At 40.7% G+C, this 26,979-nt stretch overlaps 4 protein-coding genes across 12 annotated transcripts in view; 2 read left to right on the top strand and 2 right to left on the bottom strand.

The window, feature by feature from the left end:
- LOC127910360 (uncharacterized) overlaps positions 1-26,979 on the top strand; it is a 295,811-nt gene that overhangs the window by 153,049 nt on the left and 115,783 nt on the right. The gene's annotated exons all lie outside the window — the stretch shown is intronic.
- On the top strand, positions 1,198-11,207 carry LOC118400523 (ninjurin-1-like). The gene is made up of 4 exons (XM_035797462.2): positions 1,198-1,393; positions 5,560-5,803; positions 9,072-9,255; positions 10,704-11,207. The coding sequence occupies exons 1-3, from the start codon at positions 1,337-1,339 to the stop codon at positions 9,212-9,214; spliced, it is 444 nt and encodes a 147-aa protein (XP_035653355.1). The 5' UTR covers positions 1,198-1,336; the 3' UTR covers positions 9,215-9,255; positions 10,704-11,207.
- LOC118399699 (caspase recruitment domain-containing protein 19) lies at positions 14,712-18,680 on the bottom strand. Of its 2 annotated transcripts, none has more exons than XM_035795949.2 (6): positions 18,424-18,680; positions 17,400-17,535; positions 17,036-17,192; positions 16,703-16,768; positions 16,509-16,574; positions 14,712-16,044 (listed from the first exon to the last, which is right to left on the bottom strand). In XM_035795949.2, the coding sequence occupies exons 1-6, from the start codon at positions 18,474-18,476 to the stop codon at positions 15,935-15,937; spliced, it is 588 nt and encodes a 195-aa protein (XP_035651842.2). In that variant the 5' UTR covers positions 18,477-18,680; the 3' UTR covers positions 14,712-15,934. The 2 variants fall into 2 exon arrangements, with proteins under 2 accessions (XP_035651842.2, XP_052329784.1); XM_052473824.1 differs by having other exon boundaries at positions 17,400-17,539; positions 18,424-18,659.
- The window catches only part of LOC118399698 (protein bicaudal D homolog 2-like), a 30,127-nt gene continuing 23,108 nt past the window's right edge, over positions 19,961-26,979 (bottom strand). The window contains exons 7-10 of one of the 8 annotated variants that reach the window (XR_008074540.1): positions 25,301-25,547; positions 21,784-22,183; positions 21,712-21,747; positions 19,961-21,603 (exon numbers count right to left, since the gene is read on the bottom strand). Coding sequence is in view for 1 of the 8 variants with exons in the window: in XM_052473815.1 (XP_052329775.1) it covers positions 22,181-22,183; positions 25,301-25,547 (250 nt within the window). In the remaining 7 variants the exon portion in view is untranslated. Of the gene's footprint in view, positions 22,184-25,300; positions 25,548-26,979 lie in introns of all 8 variants that reach the window. The other 7 variants (XR_008074539.1, XR_008074537.1, XR_008074538.1 and 4 more) reach the window with 7 other exon arrangements.

The following is a 26,979-nucleotide window of genomic DNA, read 5'->3' as shown; positions in this document are numbered from 1 at the left end:
CACCGATCAGGCCTTTATGGTAGAGTGGCCAGACGGAAACCACATGACAGCCCATTTGGAGTTTGCCAAAAGGCAACTAAATGATTCTCAGAACATGAGAAACAAGATTCTCTTGTCTGATGAAACCTGAATGCCAGCTGAAACCTGGCACCATCGTTACGGTATAGCATGGTGGTTGCAGCATCATGCTGTTGGGATGTTTTTCAGCGGCAGGGACTGGGAGACTAGTCAGGATCAAGGGAATGATGAACGGAGCAAAGTATAGAGATATCCTTGATGAAAACCTGCTTCAGCATGCTCAGGATCTCAGACTGGGTCGAAGGTTCACCTTCCCACAGGACAACGACCCTAAGCAAAGACAACACAGAAGTGACTTCAGGACAAGTCTCTGATTTTCCTTGAGTGACCCAGCCAGAGCCCGGACTTGAACCCGATCTAACATCTCTGGAGAGACTTGAAAATACTGTGCAGCAACACTCCCCTTCCAACCTGAGGAAGCTTGAGAGGATCTGCAGAGAAGAATTTGAGAAACTGCCCAAATTGAGGTGTGCCAAGCTTGTAGCCAAAGGTGCTTCAACAAAGTACTGAGTAAAGGGTCTGAATAGTTATGTATATTTAATATTAACGTTTTTATTTTTACATTTGCTAAAATGTCTTGCTTTGTCATTATGGGGTATTGTGTGTAGATTGATGAAAGAAAAAACGATTGAACCATTTTTAGAATAAGGCTGTAACATAACAAAATATGTAAAAAGTGAAGCGGTCTGAATACTCTCCAAATGCACTGTATACTGCTGCTAGTAGTGTGCCTCTGAAAATATATACTGAAGATGTACGCAAGATGGCACCTTCAGCATTGGAAAGTAAAATATTATTCTGACGCATTCTGCAACCGTTACGTTATACAAATTATGTTGAAATGGTGTTTGGGAATATTTTTCACCAAAGGCTATACATACCAGGCTTAGCCCAAAGTTAGAATCAGAGACCCTTTAAATGATCAGATCAACGGTATTTACAATATTCATGAAAACCCTATATAGTATTTTAGATTTTGTGAAACTCTGTGGAATCCCTTGTGTTTCGCCCAAATGAAAGGGGCATTCATTAATTATCAAAACATGCAAATTCAGAGGCTTCTTTCAGTTTCTCTAGACGCCAGTGTAGAAACGCCCCCTAGTGAAGCCCTGTAGTCAGTCCTCTTCTTCCCGTTTAGGCGTTTTTCACACAGGGACCGACCCGGCGGCCACTGGCGGAGACACAACGACACGGACTCCCACAACACATTTAGGATTTTAACCCGCTTTAGTGTAAATTAAATATTTAAGTGGCAAATATGGCAACCGAAAACATGGAAATGAACGGAGATGCAGACAGAGAGCACGGAGGAGAGGTAAGATAGGCTACGATGCAAGAAGCTGTGAGTCCGCAGTCTGCAACAGAGACCAGCCCCAATCTACGTAAAAATGTTTGGGTTTTTTTCTCAGAAAAACGGCCATGACCTATGCCGCAGTTTACTGCATATTGTTTACATTGTAACCTAACAGTTATAGTTTACCATATAGGATACAATGTAACTATTTCTCGCTACACGGATGTTAATCGGTAGTTCATTTATTAACATCTCACATTCTGTGCTGAAACTTTTCTTTGTGGGGCTTCAACAGGACTATACTAAATTAAGCACCAGTCTCGTCTGAATGATTGCAAACCCAATACAATAGACCTACTCGTAGTCTATAATGTGCATATTAGCATAGTTTTTGAGTATAGTTTGCGCGTAATGATTACGCAGTATGCTCGTGAAAATTAAATTCCGCAGAAATACAACACGCGCCTGTTGTCATGGGGATTATGCTCGGAACAGTGGATATTTTATGAGATTGGGAGCGTAGCCAATGGGCCTGTTGGTGGCCATCAGCATCGACCAAAGGCACATAGATGTATTTTGTAACGTAAAGAAAAGGTCTATACGGATAATTAAATGCCACACATCCAAAATCCAGATAGCTGATGTTCTGAAAGAGCTGCAAAATCTGGACCCTTACAAATCAGCCGGGCTAGACAATCTGGACCCTCTCTTTCTAAAAAGTATCTGCCGAAATTGTTGCAACCCCTATTACTAGCCTGTTCAACCTCTTTTTCATATCGTCTGAGATTCCCAAAGATTGGAAAGCTGACCCGGTCATCCCCCTCTTCAAAGGGGGTGATACTCTAGACCCAAACTGCTACAGACCTATATCTATCCTACCCTGTCTTTCTAAGGTCTTCGAAAGCCAAGTTAACAAACAGATTACCGACCATAACGAATCCCACCATACCTTCTCCGCTATGCAATCTGGTTTCAGAGCTGGTCATGGGTGCACCTCAGCCACGCTCAAGGTCCTAAACGACATCATAACCGCCATCGATAAGAGACCGAATTCATGGATCTGGCCAAGGCTTTCGACTCTGTCAATCACCACATTCTTATTGGCAGACTCAACAGCCTTGGTTTCTCAAATGATTGCCTCGCCTGGTTTACCAACTACTTCTCTGATAGAGTTCAGTGTGTCAAATTGGAGGGCCTGTTGTCCGGACCTCTGGCAGTCTCTATGGGGGTGCCACAGGGTTCAATTCTCGGCCGACTCTCTTCTCTGTATACATCAATGATGTCGCTCTTGCTGCTGGTGATTCTTTGATCCACCTCTACGCAGACGACACCATTCTGTATACTTCTGGCCTCTCTTCGGACACTGTGTTAACTAACCTCCAGACGAGCTTCAATGCCATACAACTCTCCTTCCGTGGCCTCCAACTGCTCTTAAATGCAAGTAAAACTAAATGCATGCTAGTCAATCGATCACTGCCCGCACCTGCCCACCCGTCCAGCAGCATTACTCTGGACGGCTCTGACTTAGAATACGTGGACAACTACAAATACCTAGGTGTCTGGTTAGACTGTAAACTCTCCTTCCAGACTCACATTAAGCATCTCCAATCCAAAATGAAATCTAGAATTGGTTTCCTATATCGCAACAAAGCATCCTTCACTCATGCTGCCAAGCATACCCTCGTAAAACTGACCATCCTACCGATCCATCGACTTCGACGATGTCATCTATAAAATAGCCTCCAACACTCTACTCAACAAATTGGATGCAGTCTATTATAGTGCCACCCGTTTTGTCACCAAAGCCCCATACACTACAAACCACTGCAACCTATACGCTCTCGTTGGTTGGCCCTCGCTTCATACTCGTCGCCAAACCCACTGGCTACAGGTTATCTACAAGTCTCTGCTAGGTAAAGCCCCGTCTTATCTCAGCTCACTGATCACCATAGCAGTACCCACTCGTAGCACACAGGTATATCTCACTGGTCTCACTGGTCACCCCCAAAGCCAATTCCTACTTTGGTCGCCTTTCCTTCCAGTTCTCTGCTGCCAATGACTGGAACGATCTGCAAAAATCACTGAAGCTGGAGACTCATATCTCCCTCACTAGCATTAAGCAACAGCTGACAGAGCAGCTCACAGATCACTGCACCTGTACATAGCCCATCTGCAAATAGCCCATCCAACTACCTCATCCCCATACTGTATTTATTTATTTATCTTGCTCCTTTGCACCCCAGTATCTCTACTTGCACATTCATCTTCTGCACATCTACCATTCCAGTGTTTAATTGCTACATTGTAATTACTTCGCCACCATGGCTTATTTATTGCCTTACCTCCCTTATCCTACCTCATACCTCATTTGCACTTATATATACTTTTTTTTCTACTGTATTATTGACTGTATGTTTTGTTTATTCCATGTGTTACTCTGTGTTGTGCTATGTGTTGAATTGCCATGCTTTATCTTGGCCAGGTCACAGTTGCAAATGAGAACTTGTTCGCAACTAGCCTACCTGGCTAAATAAAGATGAGAAAAAAAAGATGACTATGTTACTTAGAAAAGTCCTGATCAAACTCAATGGAAAACAACTGTGCAATCATCGAGCTCTGTTAGAGTTTCTTGTTTTTACCCATCGGTGTTGATCTTAAACCTGCGGATTATACTAATTGTTGAGTTTTGTTCATATAGAAGCAACGTGAAGAGCCCACATATGAATCTCACAGTAAAACAACAACAGTTGATGTACTACCAGTGTATGAACAAGGAAGGCAGAGGATGTGAAGGAAAAAGGAGAGCTGAGAAGGGCTCCCATCTCTTACATGAGCAACAACATTGACTGGTCAGCAGTGTCTGTTCAGACCCACAATGATCTGTTTGTTACTCAACAATCATGCTTAAGAAAAGTGTCTGGCATTACCAGAATACGTAATACAGTACACGTACTGTATCTCAGCCTGTTATAACACTCTGGACATAAGCAGCAGAGGTAAGTCCCTCCTTGGCCCAAGAGAGGGAGAGGGACAGATAACCAGATACGGAGAACAAGGCCATGAGAAGGTTCCCTCATTAAGTATTTCTAGAACATTGTTACATTTTGAATACAGCAGTATAGGAATCTAGGACAGAGAGATGGGCAACAAGATTGAGTGAGAAAAATGTCACCCAAAAACTGGGCCAGAGAAAGGGAGTGAAAGTCAGAGAATGGAATGAATGAAAGACAAAGAAAGATCAGTGCAGGAATTTGAGGGTTATAAGTCAGTGAAGGAAAGCAGGCTGTTTCTCAGAGAGAAGTAACTGTCCAACCATTGCTAGCCTCGGTCACAAGGACAACTTTTTCCTCTGTGGGCTGTGAGTGTTTTTAGAGGTGGTGAGAGGCATGTGGGCTTCTCTGTTTTACATTGCCAACCTGGGCACAAGGCTCTCCTTGTTTTTTGGATGGTCAGGCTGGACGGTTCCACCCAAAATAAACACTCTGTCCTCAACCCACAAAGACACCTGGGTAATGTTTCGTTTAGGAATCCCACTTTGTCAATGATGTAACAATTTAACTTCATATTTTCCGACCCGCTCTACTGCAGGGTGGTAAAGTAGAGAAGAGGCCTTCCTCTACAGGGTGAACTGCTTTCTCCTGGTTTACAGTTTCAGTATCTACACCCTGGTTGGCAAGAAACTGAAGAGAAGACATAGCACATGATCTCTTGACCTCTCTTCCTTTCTATCAGTTCTCTGTGCACGGTGCGCAGTCACCATGGACCGAGGGCATGGTCACACTTCCTGTTAAAATAGTCCCACAACACTTTCATTTCCCACAAATCCACAGCAGAGTCACTGTAGGAATCCCCAAAATGTCCACATACTTCCATTAAAACTTTATCCTAAATAAGCTGAAGGTCAGTATGACATAGTAAAAAGTTAATTGAGGACATTAACTCATCATAGTGTTCATATAATGTAGCATAGCACCAGCATCTTATATAATAATAATAATATAACAAACAGTGTGCTCTCCTACAGGTTCACTTACAATTGTAACCAGACAGTGATGTACCTGAGTTAAGTCCATAGACATGTGGATAGATAGACATATGGCTAGATATATGTTATGTTTATACTGAACATAATTGATGTCTTTGTCTCGTCTATGTTGTACTAATGTTAGTCTCTGTATTCATGTTAGCTTCCACACCTTAGGGGCAGGAATCACAGGGCGACGAGGGGTGCTCTGAACATGAACCACTACGCCAATAAGAAGAGTGCAGCAGAGAGCATGCTGGACGTGGCATTACTCATGGCCAACGCCTCCCAGCTGAAGGCTGTCCTGGAGCAGGGCCCAGGTTTCACCTTCTACAAACCTCTCATCACCCTCATCTCCATCTCCCTCATCCTGCAGGTCACAGTGGGCATCCTGCTCATCTTCATCGGTGGGTCTCAATTCTATTCTATTCAACTTTATTAATCCCCCCCAGGGGTAAATGAAGAAAGTAATCGACACTCTGTCTGGCTCTGGTGCTAACCAGCAACTGTTTGCTTCCCAATAATATTGCCGTTCTACTGAAGAGTGAAGTCATTCAATTACTTCCCACAAATTTAAAAGCATTAGATTGGTGGAGGCATGAGCTAAGAGTTTCCACTATATTTCTTATCCCAGTCATGCCATTTTTTCTTTCAAATCAGTGAAGGGCAGTGCACACTTTGGGAGGGAGGAGAGATATTTGGGATGTAGCCATAGATTGATGAGGCGTGGGGCCAGGAGCGTAGAAATATAATGAATAGAACGGGTTTGGAACCTCTTATCCTGACAATTGTACTGGTAAACTCCTGGGTTGCCTGGTATTGTGATGCAATCATTTCCATGGTAATATAGCATGTTAATTCAAATTATGATGTGGCTCATGCAATGGAATGTATATTTGTAATGTCAGTTGAGTTGATTCAACAAATCACAGCACTGATTGATGGGTACACTTCCTGCTTTGCTCTTATTGGTACACTCAAAATGGCTGCAGGTCCACCCATTATGCCATCATTGACTTGAATGGGGATGCCCATTCTATTCATTTTATTTCTGTGGCCAAGAGTTTATCCTGACCATGTGACCCGACCCCCATATGACATGGTCAGGGAAAACTCCTGACATTAATGATGAGACATGAAAACTTGGATTATGGTACTATTGTTCCTCCTCAGCTCCAGGAACAGATCAGGATCAACTCCCTGACCCTACTTTATGATTGAATCCCAACAAATATTATGGGCTCTATTTTAACAAACCTAACGCAATGGTAGATCTATACGCTGGCGGTAGCGCTGTATGTCCAGGCGTGTGTCAGAAATACTTTAGCTATTATTCCAGAATTATGAGCTCAATAGCTGGTGCTGGCACGAAAGAGCTGAGTTTTGATGAATAAAGAAGTTATAGGTGTGACGAGGGCTTGGCCACTCACTGGCCAATCAACGTGTTCCATGGCTTAATACAGCGTGCGTTTGTCCCAAGTTTTGTAGGTTATTGGCGGTCTTTGTGTTGTCATTAACTCCAGTTCGGCTGTGGGCACGGAATATTCACTTCCTGGTCCAATATGGATTGATACAACAGTTTATTAATAGCATAGGCTACAATATCGAGTAATACAACAGTAAAAAAAAAAAAAAAAAAAACGGTTTTAAGAGAGGTGCGGGGGCTACCTTAATCGACGTCATCTGCGCCAGGGTAGGAGTTGTTGCTGGGGGCTTAACTGCCTTGCTCAAGGAGCAAACAGCAGATTTTTCCACCTTGCCGGCTCAGGGATTCAAACCAGCAACCTTTCGGTTACTGGCCCAATACTCTTAACCGTTAGGCTACATGCCTGGATACTTGAACAAGCAAAATTAAGAATGCAAGCAGGCATATGTGCAATGTTTTAGGATGTGCAGTAAATTTTTAATTCAAGGCTCCCTGACTAACAGACCATTTAAACACCTTTTATGGATAGGCTACTGTGAAAAGCCAGGATAAAAAAGGCACAACACTTTGCTGTTGAACCAGTCTTAGTAGCTTAGGCCTAGGGTAAGGGTAGACTATGGAGAGCTCGGTATGAAACAGGAAACAAACAAAAAACTGTTTGTTTTTCAAAACAACAACAATATTTCTAAATAGGATGGGGTCAGAAGCATGACATCATAAAATGCTTCTCTAGTTCCATGGCACTGTGTGCACATGTAGGCCTAAATGTCTTTAGGTATAACATTTGCATGTCTATACAAGATACTAGGCTCCTGTCAATTTTATTGTTGCCTATGTGCGAGGCATTTAATCGGACGAGAGGCAGTCTTTGAAAATAGGGATGGACAGCCTACTTGAACAAGCAAAATGAAGTATGCAGGTATGTGAATTGTGAATAATGAAAAAGCATGAGGGAAAATAACAAAATATTTCAAAGCACTCTCGGTAGACCATTTAAAACCCTGTTATTCATACGCTACTTGGCTAATGACCAGGATAAAAAGACCCATCTATGCGATGCTGCTAAACGAGCCTTGATTAAGGGGAGGGTAGGCTATGCTTGGTTTTTTAATCAAATGAAATGAAATAGGGGAAACCAATCTTTAAGAAAAATGTTTCTAAGTATGAGATTCACCTGCACAAAAGGCACTCTCTCTTCTATGGGCATTGTGTGTCATGGCTGAGCTTCCGCTCCCAAAATCCATGCTATCATCAACTGTGTTACCATTAAGACCTGCGTTTTGTGGGTCTTTAACTTCCCACTAGCGCTGCATGAAATTGTCACTTTTGCACTTGTTTTTAAAGACACAACTCAAATATTGCCACCCCTCGCACTTCAGCGCAAACGGGCTGATGTTAGACAGGTAAGTTGCCAAACCTAGAACCTAGAAAATGCCAGTGTGCCAGATTTTACATGACGAAATTGCAAACTAACATGCTTTTTGACCTAGTGCCTCAACGCCAGACAAAAATAGAGCCATATGTGTGTCTGTCGGCCTGAGATTGGCTCTCTCAGCAAACACAATATTATCTGTGTACTGAGTGAAAGCCTGGTCTATCACACCCCTGGCCATAATATCCTAATGTCCCCTGCCAGGGGCTCCCATTGTGTGTGTGGGAGAGTTCAGGAATGAGACCATTGGGTGTTGTGTTTCTCCTCTGAGCTGGTTCAAATTAGGATTACTCAGTTTAATGTCCTGAGGGGGAATTGCTAATGTTACAGGAGTTGTGTGTCTGCACTGAGAGCATTTGAAAAATGCTAAACTAAACTGGGCCCTAACTAACTCTCACCTCAATCTCCACAACATATTAGCCATCTCCAGTGAGGAATATAATGAATGTCCTAGATAATAATTCACCTGAGGGTAGGAAATGTCAGAGGCTGTATCTTCATATCAGATGGTTCAATAATGATTAGTAAGACAATGCTGAATAAATGATTAATGGTTAAAAAGCCAGGCGGGCCACCATGTGGTAGAGCTGAGTTCACTTGTCCAATCTTGTCTACTTGTCCAATTTTGTCTATGCACTCAGTGATTACTTCAAAGGGAGAGGGGAAGAATGCACTTTTAAGGAATTCAAACAGTGCCCCCAGTCTTAGAAGCAACACTTGAAAACACTGGCATAGCTCCCTCTGTTGGTTGGATTGAGGACATACTTGGAGTAATTTAATCCTCAACATATTTTGGTGTCTCTCTCTTGTTCTGTAGTAAAGTGGAACGTGAACGATGAGAGCATGCACTTCAAGCTGAACATTATGGAGAATGTCACCACAGCACTCGTCTTCATCATTGTTGTAGTCAATGTCTTCATCACAGCATTTGGCGTCCAGAAGCCCAACACCAACTCCTAACTGCCCTCACTCCTTACCCATGGTCATCAGCTAGTACACAGGTAAAGACATTATACTAGTGTTATATGTACAATACGCACATACTTTGGTAGTGTTTGGTAATCATACATGTATGAGAGTTGCATGTCAAATTCAGGTTACATGAGCTTTATAAATACACTACATGACCAAAAGTATGTGGACAGCGGCTAGTCGAACATCTCATTCCAAAATCATGGGCATTAATATGGAGTTGGTCCCCCTTTACTGGTATAACAGCTTCCACTCTTCTGGGAGGCTTTCCACTAGATGAGGGAACTTTGCATTGGGACTTGCTTCCATTTAGCCATAAGAGCATTAGTGAGGTTGGGCAGTTAGGCCTGGCATGCAGTCGGCATTCCAATTCATCCCAAATGTGTTCGATGGAGTTGAGGTCAGGGCTCTGTGCAGGGCAGTTAGGTTCTTCCACACAGATCTCAGCAAACCATTTCTGTATGGACATCACTTTGTGCGGTGGGGCATTGTCATGCTGAAACAGGAATGAGGCTTCATCAAACTGTTGCCACATAGTTGGAAGCACAGAATCGTCTAGAATGTCATTTTATGCTGTAGCATTAAGATTTCCCTTCACTGGAACTAAGGAGCCCGAACCATGAAAAACAGCCACAGACTATTATTATTCCTCCACCCAACTTTACAGTTGGCACTATGCATTGGGGCAGGAAGCATTCTCCTGGCATCCACGAAACCCAGACTCGTCCATTGGACTGCCAGATGGTGAAGCGTGATTCATCACTCCAAAGAACGCATTTCCACTGCTCCAGAGTCTAATGGCGACGAGCTTAACACCACTCCAGCCGACGCTTGGCATTACGCATGGTGATCTTAGGCTTGTGTGCGGCTGCTCGGCCATAGAAACCCATTTCATGAAGCTCCTGACAAACAGTTATTGTGCTGACGTTGCAACCAGAGGCAATTTGGAACTCAGTAAATCAAATAAAATCAAATTTTATTTGTCACAGTGTTGAGTGTTGCAACCGAGGACAGACGATTTTTACACTCAACGTGTAAGTGGCCTACCACTTCGCAACTGAGCCGTTGTTGCTCCTAAACGTTTCCACTTCACAATAACAGCACTTACAGTTGACCGGGGCAGCTATAGCAGGGTAGAAATTTTGCAAACTGACTTGTTGGAAAGGTGACATCTTATGAAGGTGCTACATTGAAAATCACTGAGCTCTTCAGTAAGGCCATTCTACTGCCAGTGTTTGTCTGTGGAAATTGCATGACTGTGTGCTCGACATTTTACAACTGTCAGCAATGTGTGGCTGAAATAGCCGAATCCACTAATTTGAAGCAGTGTCTACATACTTTTGTGTATATGTAGGTAGGCCTACTGTTACAGTTACAGTACTGTCACACATAGGTGAATCTTATATTAAATGTTTGATATTGGAATTACCTACCATACCTGCAAAGCTGTACTAACCCAATTACTGCTACTTTACAGGCCAGAGAATTTCAGTGATCCAGTCTTCCATAGGCCTCAAGCCATCAGGTTCTCTGTTACGTCAAAGACAATGGATAGATCAACTCTACAGGACTCACACTGGCCTTTCATATCCACAGCCAGTCAACATTTCAGAGGCAATTACAAACTCAGAGTTGACCATCTTTGTCTTTGGCTTTCCATATTAATTTCTCAGGATCTCAGTCAGATTCTCAGTTGCATTATCAAGATCAGAATTTGTCTTCCCCTGGTCATTTACCCTACTTCATGATGTTACGTCACACACTTCATCAGTTGCTATTTACATGCTGTGAGAACATTACATTGTTCATTTATTGTCTTTTCAAATATCAAATCAAATGTATTTATATAGCCCTTCGTACATCAGCTGATATCTCAAAGTGCTGTACAGAAACCCAGCCTAAAACCCCAAACAGCAAGCAATGCAGGTGTTGAAGCACGTTGGCTAGGAAAAACTCCATAGAAAGGCCAAAACCTAGGAAGAAATCTTCTGGCTGTGCCGGGTGGAGATTATAACAGAACATGGCAGAGATGTTCAAATGTTCATATATGACCAGCATGGTCAAATAATAGGTCTGGGACAGGTAGCACGTCCGGTGAACAGGTCAGGATTCCATAGCCGCAGGCAGAACAGTTGAAACTGGAGCAGCAGCACGGCCAGGTGGACTGGGGACAGCAAGGAGTAATCATTCCAGGTAGTTCTGAGGCATGGTCCTAGGGCTCAGGTCCTCAGAGAGAGAGAAAGAAAGAATTAGAGAGAGTATACTTAAATTCACACAGGACACCAGATAAGACAGGAGAAGTACTCCAGATATAACAAACTGACCCCAGCCCCCTGACACAAACTACTGCAGCATAAATACTGGAGGCTGAGACAGGAGGGGTCAGGAGACACTGTGGCCCAATCTGATGATACCCCCGGACAGGGCCAAACAGGAAGGATATAACTCCACCCACTTTGCCAAAGCACAACCCCCACACCACTGGAGGTATATCTTCAACCACCAACTTAGACAAGGCCGAGTATAGGCCACAAAGATCTCTGCAAACGGCACAACCCAAGGGGGGGCGCCAACTCAGACAGGAAGATCACATCAGTGACTCAACCCACTCAAGTGACGCACCCCTCCTAGGGACGGCATGAAAGAGCACCAGTAAACCAGTGACTCAGCCCCTGTAATAGTAGGGTTAGAGGCAAAGAATCCCAGTGGAAAGAGGGGAACCGGCCAGGCAGAGACAGCAAGGGCGGTTCGTTGGTCCAGAGCCTTCCCGTTCACCCTCACACTTCTGGGCCAGACTACACTCAATGATATGACCCACTGAAGAGATGAGTCTTCAGTAAAGACTTAAAGGTTGAGACCGAGTTTGTGTCTCTCACATGGGTAGGCAGACCATTCCATAAAAATGGAGCTCTATAGGAGAAAGCCCTACCTCCAGCTGTTTGCTTAGAAATTCTCAGGACAATTAGGAGGCCCGTGTCTTTTGACCGTAGCGTACGTGTAGGTATGTACGGCAGGATCAAATCAGAGAGATAGGTATGAGCAAGCCCATGTAATGCTTTGTAGATCAGCCCTTGCCATGACAGGAAGCCACTGTAGGGAGGCTAGCACTGGAGTAATATGATCAATTTGTTTTGGTTCTAGTCAGGATTCTAGCAGCTGTATATAGCACTAACTGAAGTTTATTTAGTGCTTTATCCGAGGAGCCGGAAAGTAGAGCATTGCAGTAGTCTAACCTAGAAGTAACAAAAGCATGGATTAATTTTTCTGCATCATTTTTGGACAGAACGATTCTGATTTTTGCAATGTTTCGTAGATGGAAAAAAGCTGTCCTTGAAACAGTCTCGATATGTTCGTCAAGAGAGAGATCAGGGTCCAGAGTAACGTCGAGGTCCTTCACAGTTTTATTTGAGACGACTGTACAACCATTAAGATGAATTGTCAGATTCAACAGAAGATCTTTGTTTCTTGGGACCTAGAACAAGCATCTCTGTTTTGTCAGAGTTTAAAAGTAGAACGTTTGCAGCCATCCACTTCCTTATGTCTGAAACACAGGCTTCTAGCGAGGGCAATTTTGGGGCTTCACCATGTTTCATTGAAATGTAAAGCTGTGTGTCATCCCCATATCAATGAAAGTTATATGATCTACAGGGTTATTTTATACATATCCCAGAGCCGCTGTCGTGGTGACTTTGTTCTAGAAATACTTGATGTACACACCCAGCTGCTGCGCACGCGTGCAAGAGTCTTCATTCTACTTTTAGCTCCGTACAAAAACAAGTATTTCTATATTTTTACCACCCTAGCTAAAACCCAAAGCACAGCTGTCTTAACTGCTATCGTTAATGCAGTAGAGGTTTGCAGATGTTTTTGGACTTCAGCTTATCTGGGTGTGCTGTACACGCAGTGGTGAAAAGTACTTAATAAAAAAAATACTTTAAAGTAATACTTAAATCATTTTTTGGGGTATCTGTACATTACTATTTATATTTTTGACAACTTTTACTTCACTACAATCCTAAAGAAAATAATGTACTTTTTACTCCATACATTTTCCCTGACATCCAAAAGTACTCATTATATTTTGAATGCTTAGTAGGACAGAAAATGCTTTGACCACAGCCCCATGCTAAACATGTGTACATCATTGTACAGCAGAGAGGAGCGGATATAATCAGAGTCCTGTATGAGCCTGGGCCTACATATCGTGTGTGTGTGTATATATATATATATTCAGGCAGTACTGTACAGTTTAGTCATTAAGGGTTAAAAAATTCAAATAACTATCCCAAAATAACCAGGTTTAAGTTACCAGACTTTTGCAACCTAACAGTCAACAAACCTCAACTTGGTATCAGAGGGGACTGTGCATGCTGCCTTATATATGTAATCTCAGATCTGTCAGATACAGTATGTATAGTTAGAATTTAATTGTGCATGTATATACACCACAGGATGCTGCTGAGGGGAGGACAGCTCATAATAATGGCCGGAATGGAGTGAATGAAATCAAACATATTTGACACCATTCCAGTCATTACCACAAGCCCTTCCTCCCCAATTAAGGTGCCAGCAATCTCCTGTCATATACAGTACAACATATTAAAGGACACCTTCCTAATATTTATGGAGTTCCCCCCCACCCACATACATGTCTCAAGACTTTAAAATTATTCTTTAACCTGTCTCCTCCCTTCATCTCCACTGATTGAAGTGACATCAATAGGGGATCATAGCTTTCACCTGGTCAGTCTGTCATGGAAAGAGCAGATGTTCATAATCTTTTGTACACTCAGTGTATATATTTGTGTTGGAAGTGTGTATGTCATGCCTCGTTTAGCCTTAATAGTATAATAGTTTTTCTATTTTTGTAAATGAAGGACCAAATCATTTAACCCCACTTAATATACGTTGTTTTATGCACTATATGTAGTAGAACACTTTACTACTCTGAAATGAAGTTTGTGAATAAAATACAACAATTTGTTCAGATATTGTTTTTTTATTGTCCATGCATGGAAAGGCCAATGAAGGCACTTGAGAGACTAAGACAGTTAGTCTGTGGGGAGACTCCAAACTTCCACTTTTAGACAAAGAGTAGATATTACTGGTGTATCACAGCTCTATGTCTACACATGGATTATATCTGGTAGGTTACATGTGTATTTAACATGATGTTCCCTACTATAAAACAGTATAAGCCTTATAATCTACTTCCCCCATTAACAATATTGACATTACATTTACATTTAAGTCATTTAGCAGACGCTCTTATCCAGAGCGACTTACAAATTGGCATTGACTTACAAAGACATTGACCTTAACAAACTAAACATAATTACAGCAAGTTAGTGAACAAATGCTTCATGCATGTGTAAGACAAAACATAAGACATGTTGTTTAGAGAAGGATTTGAAAATTCTTAACATTTGAGAAAAGTGAGAAATAGACTCCGAGGTGAAACAACACGGTTGAGACCTGAAATGTATCCATTTGTATAGTTTTTTTAGTGGGCATAATAAAAAAGAACCCTTTCAAAAACAGTGACTTAGTACTATTTTCACTCAAAAAATATTTAAAGATGGAATCCGCAGTAGAGGAAACAGCGCTACTGTCCGCCACACCGCCATTGTTTTGTTGGCGAACCGGAGGTAAGGAGCCTCACACCAAAATAAAAATGCAGAAGATATTCTGCTGTTCTACTACACGTCCAATGATGTCAGAGAGTTAAAAACTGTGTTTGCTGTTTACAGTAACCTCTTTGTTGTGGCAAACGGACATAGCAGTTTCACCATGAAGGATTCCAGCTTTAAACATCAGGAGATAAGTCAATCACTATAACGTGATAGTTCTAGTGAACATATTGCAATCTCTCTGATATCGCTAGGTCACACATTCATTAAACTGTGCCTAGATATACAAACATAGTGGACCTGGATTCATCTAATGTAAAGACATTATGTGGTGGACATTTAGCCCAAGCCAAACACTGGGTGCATATTATAACATTGTTATTACATTTGTGTTTCTCATAATCTCCCTGACAAAGACATTATCACAAAACAAATAGCAATAAATTTAGTGCTTGGTTGTTTTTTTCTTGGACAAATTAAACATATCATCTTATAAATACACCAAATAAATGTATGTTCTCTAATGTCAATCCCCTGAGTATACTGAGCAGTACAACACATACCCTGGAAAAGGTTCCGTATTTAAAGTGAGCCTGGTCTCTGGGTATTCTGTACAAACCCCTACATGTCTACTGTGTCCACGCCACACAAATTAAGATGAATGCAGACATAATCTCTGATGCTATTCAGTAACAGAGGCTTACATTTAGTGTAATAATAGTTGCTTTCACCAGAGAAGAGGCATGTCTATAACTAACCATTATTAGGACAATGAAAGTCCATAAAAACAGAGCTGTGCGAAAGTAAGATCCGTAAACCCAAAAGATATATATATATATATATATATATCTATATAGTATTTACAGAGTTGTAAAAAAACAATGACTTAAAGGCTTTAAGGCCCTACTGAGACGAATCGAATAGAGCCCAACCAAGCTGTACTAACCGTAGTTGCTGTAACTAGCAGTTTGGTTCAGGCTGGCACAGTAGTGTGAAAAGGGTGTAGTGTAGTGTGGATGTCCTGAAGCACCTCTGGAGTGTGTGTTCTGATGTGCTGGTGGTGTTGGAGACACACCCACTACTTCCTGATGGGGTCTTCAGTGTACCATATGAGAACCTCTCGGGCTCGTCGACCCAATCCAAGAGCAGCCATGCCAAGAGCCCTGCTGCCCCTTGTTACTTTGGCCTCTGCAGGACAACACATGGACGGTTCAACTTTGTTTTGTTCCCCAACAAATAATCATGATAGCATTGACAACTTCAACCTAATGAAAACTGAATAGGTGTAAAAGCCCAAAACCAATGAAAAAGCTCGCCCTGTCAGGTATGAGATGCAAACACTAGAGCGTTTTAAATTACATAAAAAGACACTTTTTAAAATCGGTGATGTTATTGTTTTAGACATCCTTTGTGTTTTATGTTATTTTTCTCATTCTTTTCACTGCTTCTTCCTTGTTTGTTTCATTGTAAAGTGTCATCCGATTGCACTTTAAATAAAGTTTGATTTGTCATAACATGAAGATGCAATATTATGCTTGACTTTTCTTTTTTTAAGTCTACAGGAGTACAGACGAGCTGTAAAAAATGTATGATTTCTGGTGTTCCTACTGGTCTGTTTTCTTTGGGAAAGAAAAAACATTTTTTTTACTCACCGCCATAGTAATGTAGTAGAGCCACCCCAACTGCAACACTGAAACAACTCAGGAAGAACATATGACCTGGAGAGGGAAGAGAGAGCAGAAGACAGTATGTGAGAAAGAGAGGTATGTACCGTAAAGGGCATGTGTGTTTACAGTACATGTGTTGGTAAGTGACAGAGTGTGCACTTTCTGTGAGTATAGCTTACCTCTGTCGTTTAGCACATATCTCTGCTGAGTGGGTGAGGCTGCAGTTGTGAACAGGTCTATAGAATCTGGGAAATAGATTGCAAAATGTCAGCGATAATGTCATCCTCACTCAATCAAATTTTATTTGTCACATGTGCCGAATACAACACGTGTAGACTTTACAGTGAAATACTTACTTACAAGCCCTTAACCAACAATGCACAGTTAATCAAAATAAGTGTTGAGAGTATTTACTAAAATAAACTGGAGTAAAAAAAAGGTATTTTGGTGTGAATAATAATGAGAGCAAATGTCAGATCTCCAGTGACTGATTGACAGTCGGAGAGACTAACCTCTGAGGCGGAGACGCGTGGGTAGGCTGAAGTACACCTCTTCCACATGCAGGTGAAGTGCCCGGTAGAACTCCCGGCAGGCCTCCTCACCTTTCCCCTGCAGGTGAGCCAGGAGCTCGGTCAGTCGGACGCAGGTGGGCACATCAAGGTCCCTAAACTGGATCATCAAATCATATTCAGCATTCCAGGAATTCAGAAATACATTTTCTGTGAACGCTATTCTATTACTCAATTTTAACATTGTGTTACAGTCTGTCTGGCGCTGGTCTGACAATGAAACAACTAGTCATTCTCAGACTCTTAGTACCAGTGGAAGTTACCACTACACTGGGTCAAAATTATTTTACTGGGGAGCAAGACTCACTTTGGTGGCCTCCTTGTCTGTGAGGATCTGCGGGTAGATCCTGTTGAGCTGCAGGATGAGCTTATCCACTAGTTCTGTGTCCAGACGACGGTCTGCCCTAAGGAACCGACTGTCCTCCAGCAGCTGGTCATGGAAGCTGTCTGACAGTCACATTGGAATGAATCACAACATGACAATTATAATAATAAAATGGGAAGACATGAGGATCACACAGTTCATATTTGGGCAAGGATATGGAATGATTGACTCCCTAAATGAGGATATGGGATATACAGTATAAACAAACTAGGACAGTGAAATCTCAAAATATGCTACTAGAGTCAAAGTTTGAAGAGGCATTTACAGCAGAATGAAATCTAGTTACATTTTTTACATTTGGAACGTTTTGACAGAATAGGTAGGCTATGCCAGGTCGACATTGATTGTCTGGACATGGCTTGTCCTAAAATAGCCAAGTACACGTAGTGACTCTAGGGTGAAATGTAAGTTAAATGCCTTGTGCCTCGCTGGCACATGATTTTCTTCGGTAGCCTATACTTGCCTCTTAAGAAAATGTGTTGAATTCAGCTCAGTCTGTGTGTGTCTAATGCTAGTAATGTACAGTATCTTTTTGTGTTAGAATGTGTAAACGGGTAGGGAGGGTACAGCAACTTGTGATATCATGTTACATTAGTTCAAAGGCAGGCGCGAGGTGTCGCCTACACCAGAAACAATGTTGCTTAGAAATAGACGTATCTGCCGGGAACACTACACGTTGTAAAGGGTTAGGCTACCAAGTGTTAGCACGATAGCAAACATTAGAAGTTGGAAGTGCCATGTCATTGCCATTCAAAACTCTCGAAAAGACAAGGAAGAAGCTGTCCACTTGTTGACAACCATGCTCTCCCGCCCAGACTGGTTACGTTACGTTCAAGCACAATATCATGTGGGTAAGTGTAAATGATACAATTAATTTTAAAAACATATCCATGGCATAAAAACATAAAATACACTAGTACTATATTATAAGAAGTCTCCGCCAAACCTCCCATTGTGGAGTCGCTTCTGTTCTTTGTTAGGACCCTCCCTCGAGATCATCAACCCGTTGTTCACTAGTTACCACAGCCACGAAGTCATAATTATGGCTAAACCCGCGTATTTCTACAAATTATCTTCTTAAAAATCTGGTTTTAAACCTAACCTTAAACACACTGCTAACATTATATCAAACCCTAAACATAAATTAGGGCGAATTTTCCCCCCATACATTTTACGATGACCTTCATTAGCCAACTTTGTGGCTGGGGTAACTAGTGACAACCCATCAATCAAACACAACTGCAGGGAGTGGCTATTATAACTTCCCCGGAAATGCCCAATACCACGTATCCATGACTAAATGTATCAAAGGTACACATTGAATATAAACTAGCCTAACTTTCGGTTATTTCAGTGAGATTTAACATCCATAATGCGGGATATGTAAAAAAGTTGTAAATGCGTTATGATTTGATCTCGTTTGATTTACAGTAAGGCCCAATATCACGCATTTTAGGATTAAGCTATTATGGCTATATTTGTATTGACTAATGCATGTTGGAAAACTTCCTAAATTAATACACAGGTCATTTTAGAGGGACACATTGAATGACTGAAGCATAAATATGATTAGATAGTGAAGATACTGTAGAATAGATCAATAAATACACACATTCACATGTTGTTGTTGTTTTGGCTCTGTACTCCAACACTTTGGATTTGAAAATATACAATGACTATGAGGTTAAAGTGCTTTAATTTGAGGGAATTTTCAACCATACTTTGTGGGATCAAAAGTATTAGTACAAATTCACATTTGTGTATAAAATTAGTAAAAAGTTAAGTATTTTGTCCCATATTCATAACGCACAATGATTATACCAAGCTTGTGACTGGTGGATGCATTTGCTGTTTGTTTTGGTTGTGTTTCAGATCATTTGGTGCAGAAATGAATGGTAAATAATGTATTGTAATTTTGGAGTCACTTATATTGTAAATAAGAATATAATATGTTTCTAAACACTCCTACATGAATATGGATGCTTCCATAATTACAGATAATCCTGAATAAATGGTGAATAATGATGAATGAGAAAGTTACAAAGGCATAAATATCATACCCCCTCAATTCTAACCTCACACTATTGTAAAGGTGAGAGGTTAGCATGTCTTGGGGGTTTGATATTTATGTGTCTGTAACTTTCTCACTCATCATTATTCACAATTCACTCAGGATTATCTGTGCTATGAATATGGGACCAAATAATTAACTGTTATATTATACACATACTGTATAAGTGAATTGTTACCCTAAAATGAGAGGACTATGTACAAAAAGTACTCTAATTTCTAAACGATTCACTCGATATGGTTGAAAATACCCTAGAATTAAAGATGAGTCTGCACTTTAACCTCATAGGATAACCTCATTGTATCCTTTTACATCCAAAGTGCTGGAGTACAGAGCCAAAACAACAAAACATTTGTAACTGTCCTAATACTTTTGCAGCTCACACTATATAAAATATAATCCCAACACCACATTAAGTCTAAAGTGAAGTTTATTTGGCATACCTTTAGGCAGAATAAAGACTAAAGTGAGGTTTATTTGGCATACCTTTAGGCAGAATAAAGGTAACTATGAAACATGCACCTTGCCAGTGCAACATCATCATCATACAGGTAGGCTGTTGACTTCTATTGAGCACACATCTCACCTACCATCTCCATCCAGAGTCTCTTGAAGACGACATGAAAAAAGGCATCGATATGGTATCAATATGGCAATAATCATAATCCACATTATCGACAATGCCAACATACATGACATTGTTAAAAAATAAATACAAACAAGTGAAGTTATTTAGTACAAAGATATACAACTCAATTAGGATCAAGATTGTGAGTAAGAAGTAGTAGTAAAATGTAACAATAGCATCAGCAGACAAACAGACAGAGAATGTTTATACTGTGTTTCTATATCGATTGCGTTCAAATTGCACTTGTAAAAAAAGAGAATCCCAAATGTAACTTTTATTGCATCAACAATAAATTAAATGGCACTGCAGATGTGTTCATGACTTAACTTAGTCTGTTTGTTGAAATCACAACAACACTTTTAGAGGATGTAAAAAGGGCTCATAAAATTGCATTAAAACAGACGATACAAAAAGTCTCCACCATAGTCGCCTGAACTTTGCCATACAAAGGTAGAGTATAAATAAGTATTTGCATTAGTAATCTCTCCCTCAGCCATCACCGAAAATGCTCTGAACCACTATTAACTAGGCAGCCAAAGTTAACAGCTGTGGTATCATTACTCTTAAAATAAGGTTTATCGATTAATAATAATCATAATAATAGCCCCTAAATTTGCAACTCTGCATGCTTGCAGGATGGCAGAATCACTTCACACAATTCACCACAGTTCCTATTATTTTCCTCAATCTGTTATTGACTGGGGTCATAACCTCTCACCACAATTCTCAAAGACATAGAAAACATTCAAATCTAAATGTAGCTTCTCTTTTGTGGACAGAACAAACTACTGGTCTAAACTAAGGCCAGAAAGTACCCACTGGGCACACACTGGCTGAATGTCCTGCTGGAACATCCTGCTCTCACTGGTTAACTTTTTTTAAGCACATTATCAATATGTGACAAGATTTTTTAAAAAGAGAGAAAAAACAAATTCCAATTTAAGATGTTCATCTATGTGCTTGTAGAGAATGTCTGTTAGCTTGTGAGTCCTATTGAATATTGACCCCAGAGAAAACTGGAGCAAGTTAGTTCCTATGACTTTGCTGGTTTGCTCTCCATGGAAATGTTGTTATCAATCTGACAGTTATATAATGACAAAAGCTCAAATATTTAAATGACTAATTAATGCTCCAATGACCAAACATGTAACAATTCTTAAAAGCGTATGAACACCACACAAATTCACTGAGGTGTGAATTACAAGCAAAAAAAGATAAATAAAAAGACATGAAAAGTGTGCAGTCATCAGGGGAAACACAGACAGAGTAATACCAGTATAGTGGTGGACAATGTGGGATGAGTGACTGGATCACAATGGGGGGTCAAACTGTTGGTCATACCCACAGAAATAGACCTAGATATCTCTATGGTCATTCCCACAAAAATAAACCTAGATATCTCTATGGTCATTCCCATAGAAATAAACCTAGATATCTCTATGGCCATTCCCACAGAAATAGACCTAGATATCTCTATGGTCATTCCCATAGACATAAACCTAGATATCTCTATGGTCATTCCCACAGAAATAAACCTAGATATCTCTATGGTCATTCCCACAGAAATAAACCTAGATATCTCTATGGTCATTCCCATAGACATAAACCTAGATATCTCTATGGTCATTCCCACAGAAATAAACCTAGATATCTCTATGGTCATGCCCACAGAAATAGACCTAGATATCTCTATGGTCATGCCCACAGAAATAGACCTAGATATCTCTATGGTCATTCCCACAGAAATAGACCTAGATATCTCTATGGTCATCATACCCATGAGTCTTTGTTGTTTCCTGCAGCCACACCAAGACACCAAACCACTGGGGATTTTACACGTCTGTAAAGGTCAAGAGAGTGTGTGTGTGTGTGTGTGCGCGCAGAAACAAAGTCCTCACACTACAGCAGTACGTGTCTCTGACATTTGTCTCAGGCCAGGAGGGGACACTGAAGTAATCATCGGCAAGCTGACTGTCAACCTTTGAAGGACACGGCTTGATTAAATTACTGTAAAATAGAGAGATAAGAAAATGACATTAAAATCTGAGGGTTAGATAATCATCTGGCCAGTCTTCATTTGATAAATCTTGTTTGATTAAACTGTTACCTATGTTAGTGGCAGTGGGGAGTCAATGGGGTCAAGAGGATGGTTAGTAATGTACAGTGCAGGCCTGCTGGCTGCAGGAAGCAGAGGACTCAGGTATGGTATTGTATTCACATGCAGGTTAGAGGATTGATAATGATTTAGGAGATGAGTTTTCAGATGACAGGTTAGAGAAGATGATGAGGAGTTTGGGTTGACAATTGGGTGATAGCGTTATAAGAGAACAGCAGGAGGTATATTATACAGTCCTCGGTAGAGTACATAGTCCTCATTAGAGTAGAGTATATAGTCCTCAGTAGTGTAGAGTATATAGTCCTCAGTATAGTATACCGTTCTCAGTAGAGTAGAGTATATAGTCCTTAGTAGAGTATAGTCCTCATTAGATTAGAGTATTTAGTCCTCATTAGAGTAGAGTATATAGTCCTCATTAGAATATTTAGTCCTCAGTCGAGTATATAGTCCTCAGTAGAGTAGAGTATATAGTCCTTAATAGAGTATAGTCCTCATTAGATTAGAGTATATAGTCCTCAGTAGAGTAGAGCATATTTCTCATTAGAGTATATAGTCCTCATTAGAGAAGAGTATATAGTCAGTGGAGTAGAGTATATAGTCCTCATTAGAGTAGAGTATATAGTCCTCAGTAGAGTATATAGTCCTCATTAGAGTAGAGTATATAGTCCTCATTAGAGTATATAGTCCTCATTAGAGTAGAGTATATAGTCCTCAGTAGAGTAGAGTATATAGTCCTCAGTAGTGTATATAGTCCTCATTCGAGTAGAGTATATAGTCCTCATTCGAGTAGAGTATATAGTCCTCAGTAGAGTAGAGTATATAGTCCCTAGTAGAGTATAGTCCTCATTAGATTAGAGTATATAGTCCTCATTAGATTAGAGTATATAGTCCTCATTAGATTAGAGTATATAGTCCTCAGTAGAGTAGAGCATATTTCTCATTAGAGTAGAGTATATAGTCCTCAGTAGAGTAGAGTATATTGTCCTCAGTAGCATATACAGTCCTCAGTAGAGTATATCATTTTCATTAGAGTAGAGTATATAGTCCTCAGTAGAGTATATAGTCCTCAGTAGAGTAGAGCATATTTCTCATTAGAGTAGAGTATATAGTCCTCAGTAGAGTATATTGTCCTCAGTAGCATATACAGTCCTCAGTAGAGTATATCGTTTTCATTAGAGTAGAGTATATAGTCCTCAGTAGAGTATACAGTCCTCAGTAGAGTATATAGTCCTCAGTAGAGTATACAGTCCTCAGTAGAGTATACAGTCCTCAGTAGAGTGTATAGTCCTCATTAGATTAGAGTATATAGTCCTCAGTAGAGTGTATAGTCCTCATTAGAGTAGAGTATATCATCTTTCATTAGAGTAGAGTATATAGTCAGTGGAGTAGAGTATATAGTCCTCAGTAAAGTATACAGCCCTCAGTAGAGTAGAGTATATAGTCCTCATTAGAGTATATAGTCCTCATTAGAGTAGAGTATATAATCCTCAGTAGAGTATATAGTCCTCAGTAGAGTAGAGTATATAGTCCTTAGTAGAGTATAGTCCTCATTAGATTAGAGTATATAGTCCTCCGTAGAGTATATAATCCTCATTAGAGTAGAGTATATAATCCTCAGTAGAGTATATAGTCCTCATTAGAGTAGAGTATATAATCCTCAGTAGAGTATATAGTCCTCAGTAGAGTAGAGTATATAGTCCTTAGTAGAGTATAGTCCTCATTAGATTAGAGTATATAGTCCTCCGTAGAGTATATAATCCTCATTAGAGTAGAGTATATAGACCTCATTAGAGTATATAGTCCTCATTAGAGTATATAGTCCTCATTAGAGTAGAGTATATAGTTCTCATAAGAGTAGAGTATATAGTCCTCATTAGAGTATTTAGTCCTCAGTAGAGTAGAGTATATTGTCCTCATTAGAGTATATAGTCCTCAGTAGAGTAGAGTATATCGTCCTCAGTAGAGTATACAGTCCTCAGTAGAGTAGAGTATATTGTCCCCAGTAGAGTATACAGTCCTCAGTAGAGTAGAGTATATTGTCCTCATTAGAGTATATAGTCCTCAGTAGAGTAGAGTATATTGTCCTCAGTAGAGTATACAGTTCTCATTAGAGTAGAGTATATAGTCCTCAGTAGAGTATACAGTCCTCAGTAGAGTAGAGTATATAGTTCTCATTAGAGTAGACTATATAGTCCTCAGTAGAGTAGAGTATATGGAGTTTCTAATCCTCAGTAATGTTGTCCTGAAAACCCTCAATAAACATTTCACAACCATCCTATGCTGATAACCATTTCTTGGTTTCATTTATACAAAACCGGACCCATGTTTAAATGCTTATTCCTAACTTTAACTAAGCCTAATGTATCAATGCTCTGGTATTTCTCTTCAGAACAAACCTTGTTCGACAATCTCCATTACATAAAATGCCACGAAAACAAACCACATCACACATAATCACTTTATGATATCAAAACACTAAAGTGCCTAAACTCACAGTTTTATTTAGTAGCTACAGTACATGTAATTGCACTTCTTTAGTTATCCCTGAGTGGTTTTGGACCAGACAGAAGCAGCAGGTAGAAGCCTCTGGCAGTGAAAGAGCCTTAAGTCTGTCTGCCTGCCTGTCTTTGTCTGCCTGTCTGACTGACGGTTATAGTCTCTTACACTTTCCTCAAAACCTCTCGTCATAAGAGCTACATAACACTGTCATAATCATGGCATAACATAGTCACAGATTATGCCATGTACACTCCTGCTCTAAAGTCATGTAATAACGCATACATGCTACACCGTTAGCCACCATTGTCATGGTTACAGCAACATCCTTGACAGAACCATGCCGGTGAAGCTCAGCAGTGCAAAGCGTGATGAGAGGTTAGAGGTTATGATGGAGGTTATAGAGTTCAAAGGTCACAGTAGATATTGTACTCTTCTCTGCAGAGGACTATGGGGCCTCCCAGGATGCCGTGGGGCTCGGGGAGGACCCAGCAGGAGCATCTCTGACTTACGTGATGATTGGCCGAGGCCCCTTTGCCCCGCGCCGACGAGGTCTTGCCCCGACTGCTCGTCGTTGTTCCTGTAACCCCACCACGGCGCGCCTGCTCATGATCAAACTCCAGGTCCTCCAGACGCTGGGTCAGGGCAAGCTTCTGCTGGATGGCCATGCGGAGCAGGGAGTTCAGGGTCTTCTTCTCGTCCTCCGCTGCAACCAGCTGTCTCTGCATCTCGTCCAGCTGAGTTACGTACTCATCACACCTGAGAGAGAGAGAGAGGGAGGGGGGACAGAGGGAGTGAGAGAGAAAGAAGGGAGAAAGAGGAGAGGATGGAGAGAGGGGGGGAGAGAGAAAGAAAGCAAGATATAAGAGAGAGAGTAGCATGAGTCCAACATTGAGTGCGGTTACATGCACACAATAATGTGATTTTTTTGGCTAGATTAATATAATAGTTAGAGTAAACCGTTTACATGCTTTGCAAGAAAAACGATCTGCCTAATAATCCTGTTTACATGGACACATCTGAAATCAGGCTAGCTGATGGCACTCTGATAAACACAGAGAATCAGCAATACAAATAAATGTTCTCCCACAGCGAACACTAATTTCGAGAAGCATAATTGATTTTGAGTTTGGAAAATACTTCTAAGATGCTCGCGCTAAAGAGGGAGGCTTGCTTGGCTGGTGCTAGCACATGCGCATCTTCACATGTCCTAATAATTCAAAAGATCAGAAAACCAGGTATTTTAATCGGCGTATGCTTACTTTTATTTTGACCTTACGCCGATTTAAGATAAGCAGAGTAAGGTGTTTACATGACTATTGCATAATCTGCCTACTGCCATAATCAGTTAAATATCGAATTATTAGTGAGCATGTAAATCTACTCAATAACACCCAAGATCAATGTATAACTTTCTCCACCAGGTGGCACAAATCTTATTTTTCTGCTGCTGCCAGTCGGTGCATGTTTTCTCCATTTAGACTCACAGAGCCACATTTTCCAGATGCTGTCAGGAGGAGCCTGCCAGCGGACTCTGAGTCACTTCAGTATTACATCAGACAGTTCCCACAATGCCCTGTTTCTCCTACACACACATATGCAGACTCTGGCAGAAAAACAGCTCCTCAACTACCTAAAAGCTCACTGGTCTCTCACTTATAGCTAAAAGGGACCAATCTGTTCTGTTCTTATTCCCTTAGATTTTCTAAATAGTTCAAGAGGGAAGAGATGGATAATATGGGGGAAAAAGCCCACTATAGTAGATTAATAAAAATATAATATAGGGTTTAATTTTAATGATTTTCACCTTTGTATAACATGAACAATTCATATTTCAACTATTTATTCCAATAAATGTCAACTACTGAATTCCAATAGACCTTTGAAGACCTACCCCTTGTTTGGATATGATGGGTGTGGACAACATTTACCCTCTTAGAAAAATGGGTTCAAAAAGGGTTATTCGGCTGTCCCCATAGGACAGAACCCTCTGTGTAAAGGGTTCTACACAAAACTCTAAAAAGTGCTACCTAGAACCAAAAAGGGTTATTTAAAGGATTCTCTTATGGGGACAGCCAAATAACCCTTTTAGGTTCTAGATGGCACCTTTTTTTCTAAGAGTGTATAGATGAATAAGGTTCCAAAGGTGCCTTATTTCTTGGTGTATTAAAAGCAGACTGAGTAGGCCTAC

Source organism: Oncorhynchus keta, chromosome 21, assembly GCF_023373465.1.
Source record: "Oncorhynchus keta strain PuntledgeMale-10-30-2019 chromosome 21, Oket_V2, whole genome shotgun sequence".
NCBI classification, from domain to species: Eukaryota; Metazoa; Chordata; class Actinopteri; order Salmoniformes; family Salmonidae; genus Oncorhynchus; species Oncorhynchus keta.
This window is presented reverse-complemented; position numbering and strand designations above follow the sequence as displayed.

Bases quoted from the DNA above. Each gene is read 5' to 3' on its own strand.
- LOC118400523 (XM_035797462.2), top strand. From the start codon at position 1,337: ATGGCAACCGAAAACATGGAAATGAACGGAGATGCAGACAGAGAGCAC. The intron at 1,394-5,559 runs GTAAGATAGGCT...TATTCATGTTAG, and splicing joins ACAGAGAGCACGGAGGAGAG to CTTCCACACCTTAGGGGCAG. The intron at 5,804-9,071 runs GTGGGTCTCAAT...CTTGTTCTGTAG, and splicing joins CATCCTGCTCATCTTCATCG to TAAAGTGGAACGTGAACGAT.
- LOC118399699 (XM_035795949.2), bottom strand. From the start codon at position 18,476: ATGATCTCGAGGGAGGGTCCTAACAAAGAACAGAAGCGACTCCACAAT. The intron at 17,536-18,423 runs GTTTGGCGGAGA...ACTGTCAGACAG, and splicing joins AAGCGACTCCACAATGGGAG to CTTCCATGACCAGCTGCTGG. The intron at 16,769-17,035 runs GTTAGTCTCTCC...TCTATTTCCCAG, and splicing joins CACGCGTCTCCGCCTCAGAG to ATTCTATAGACCTGTTCACA.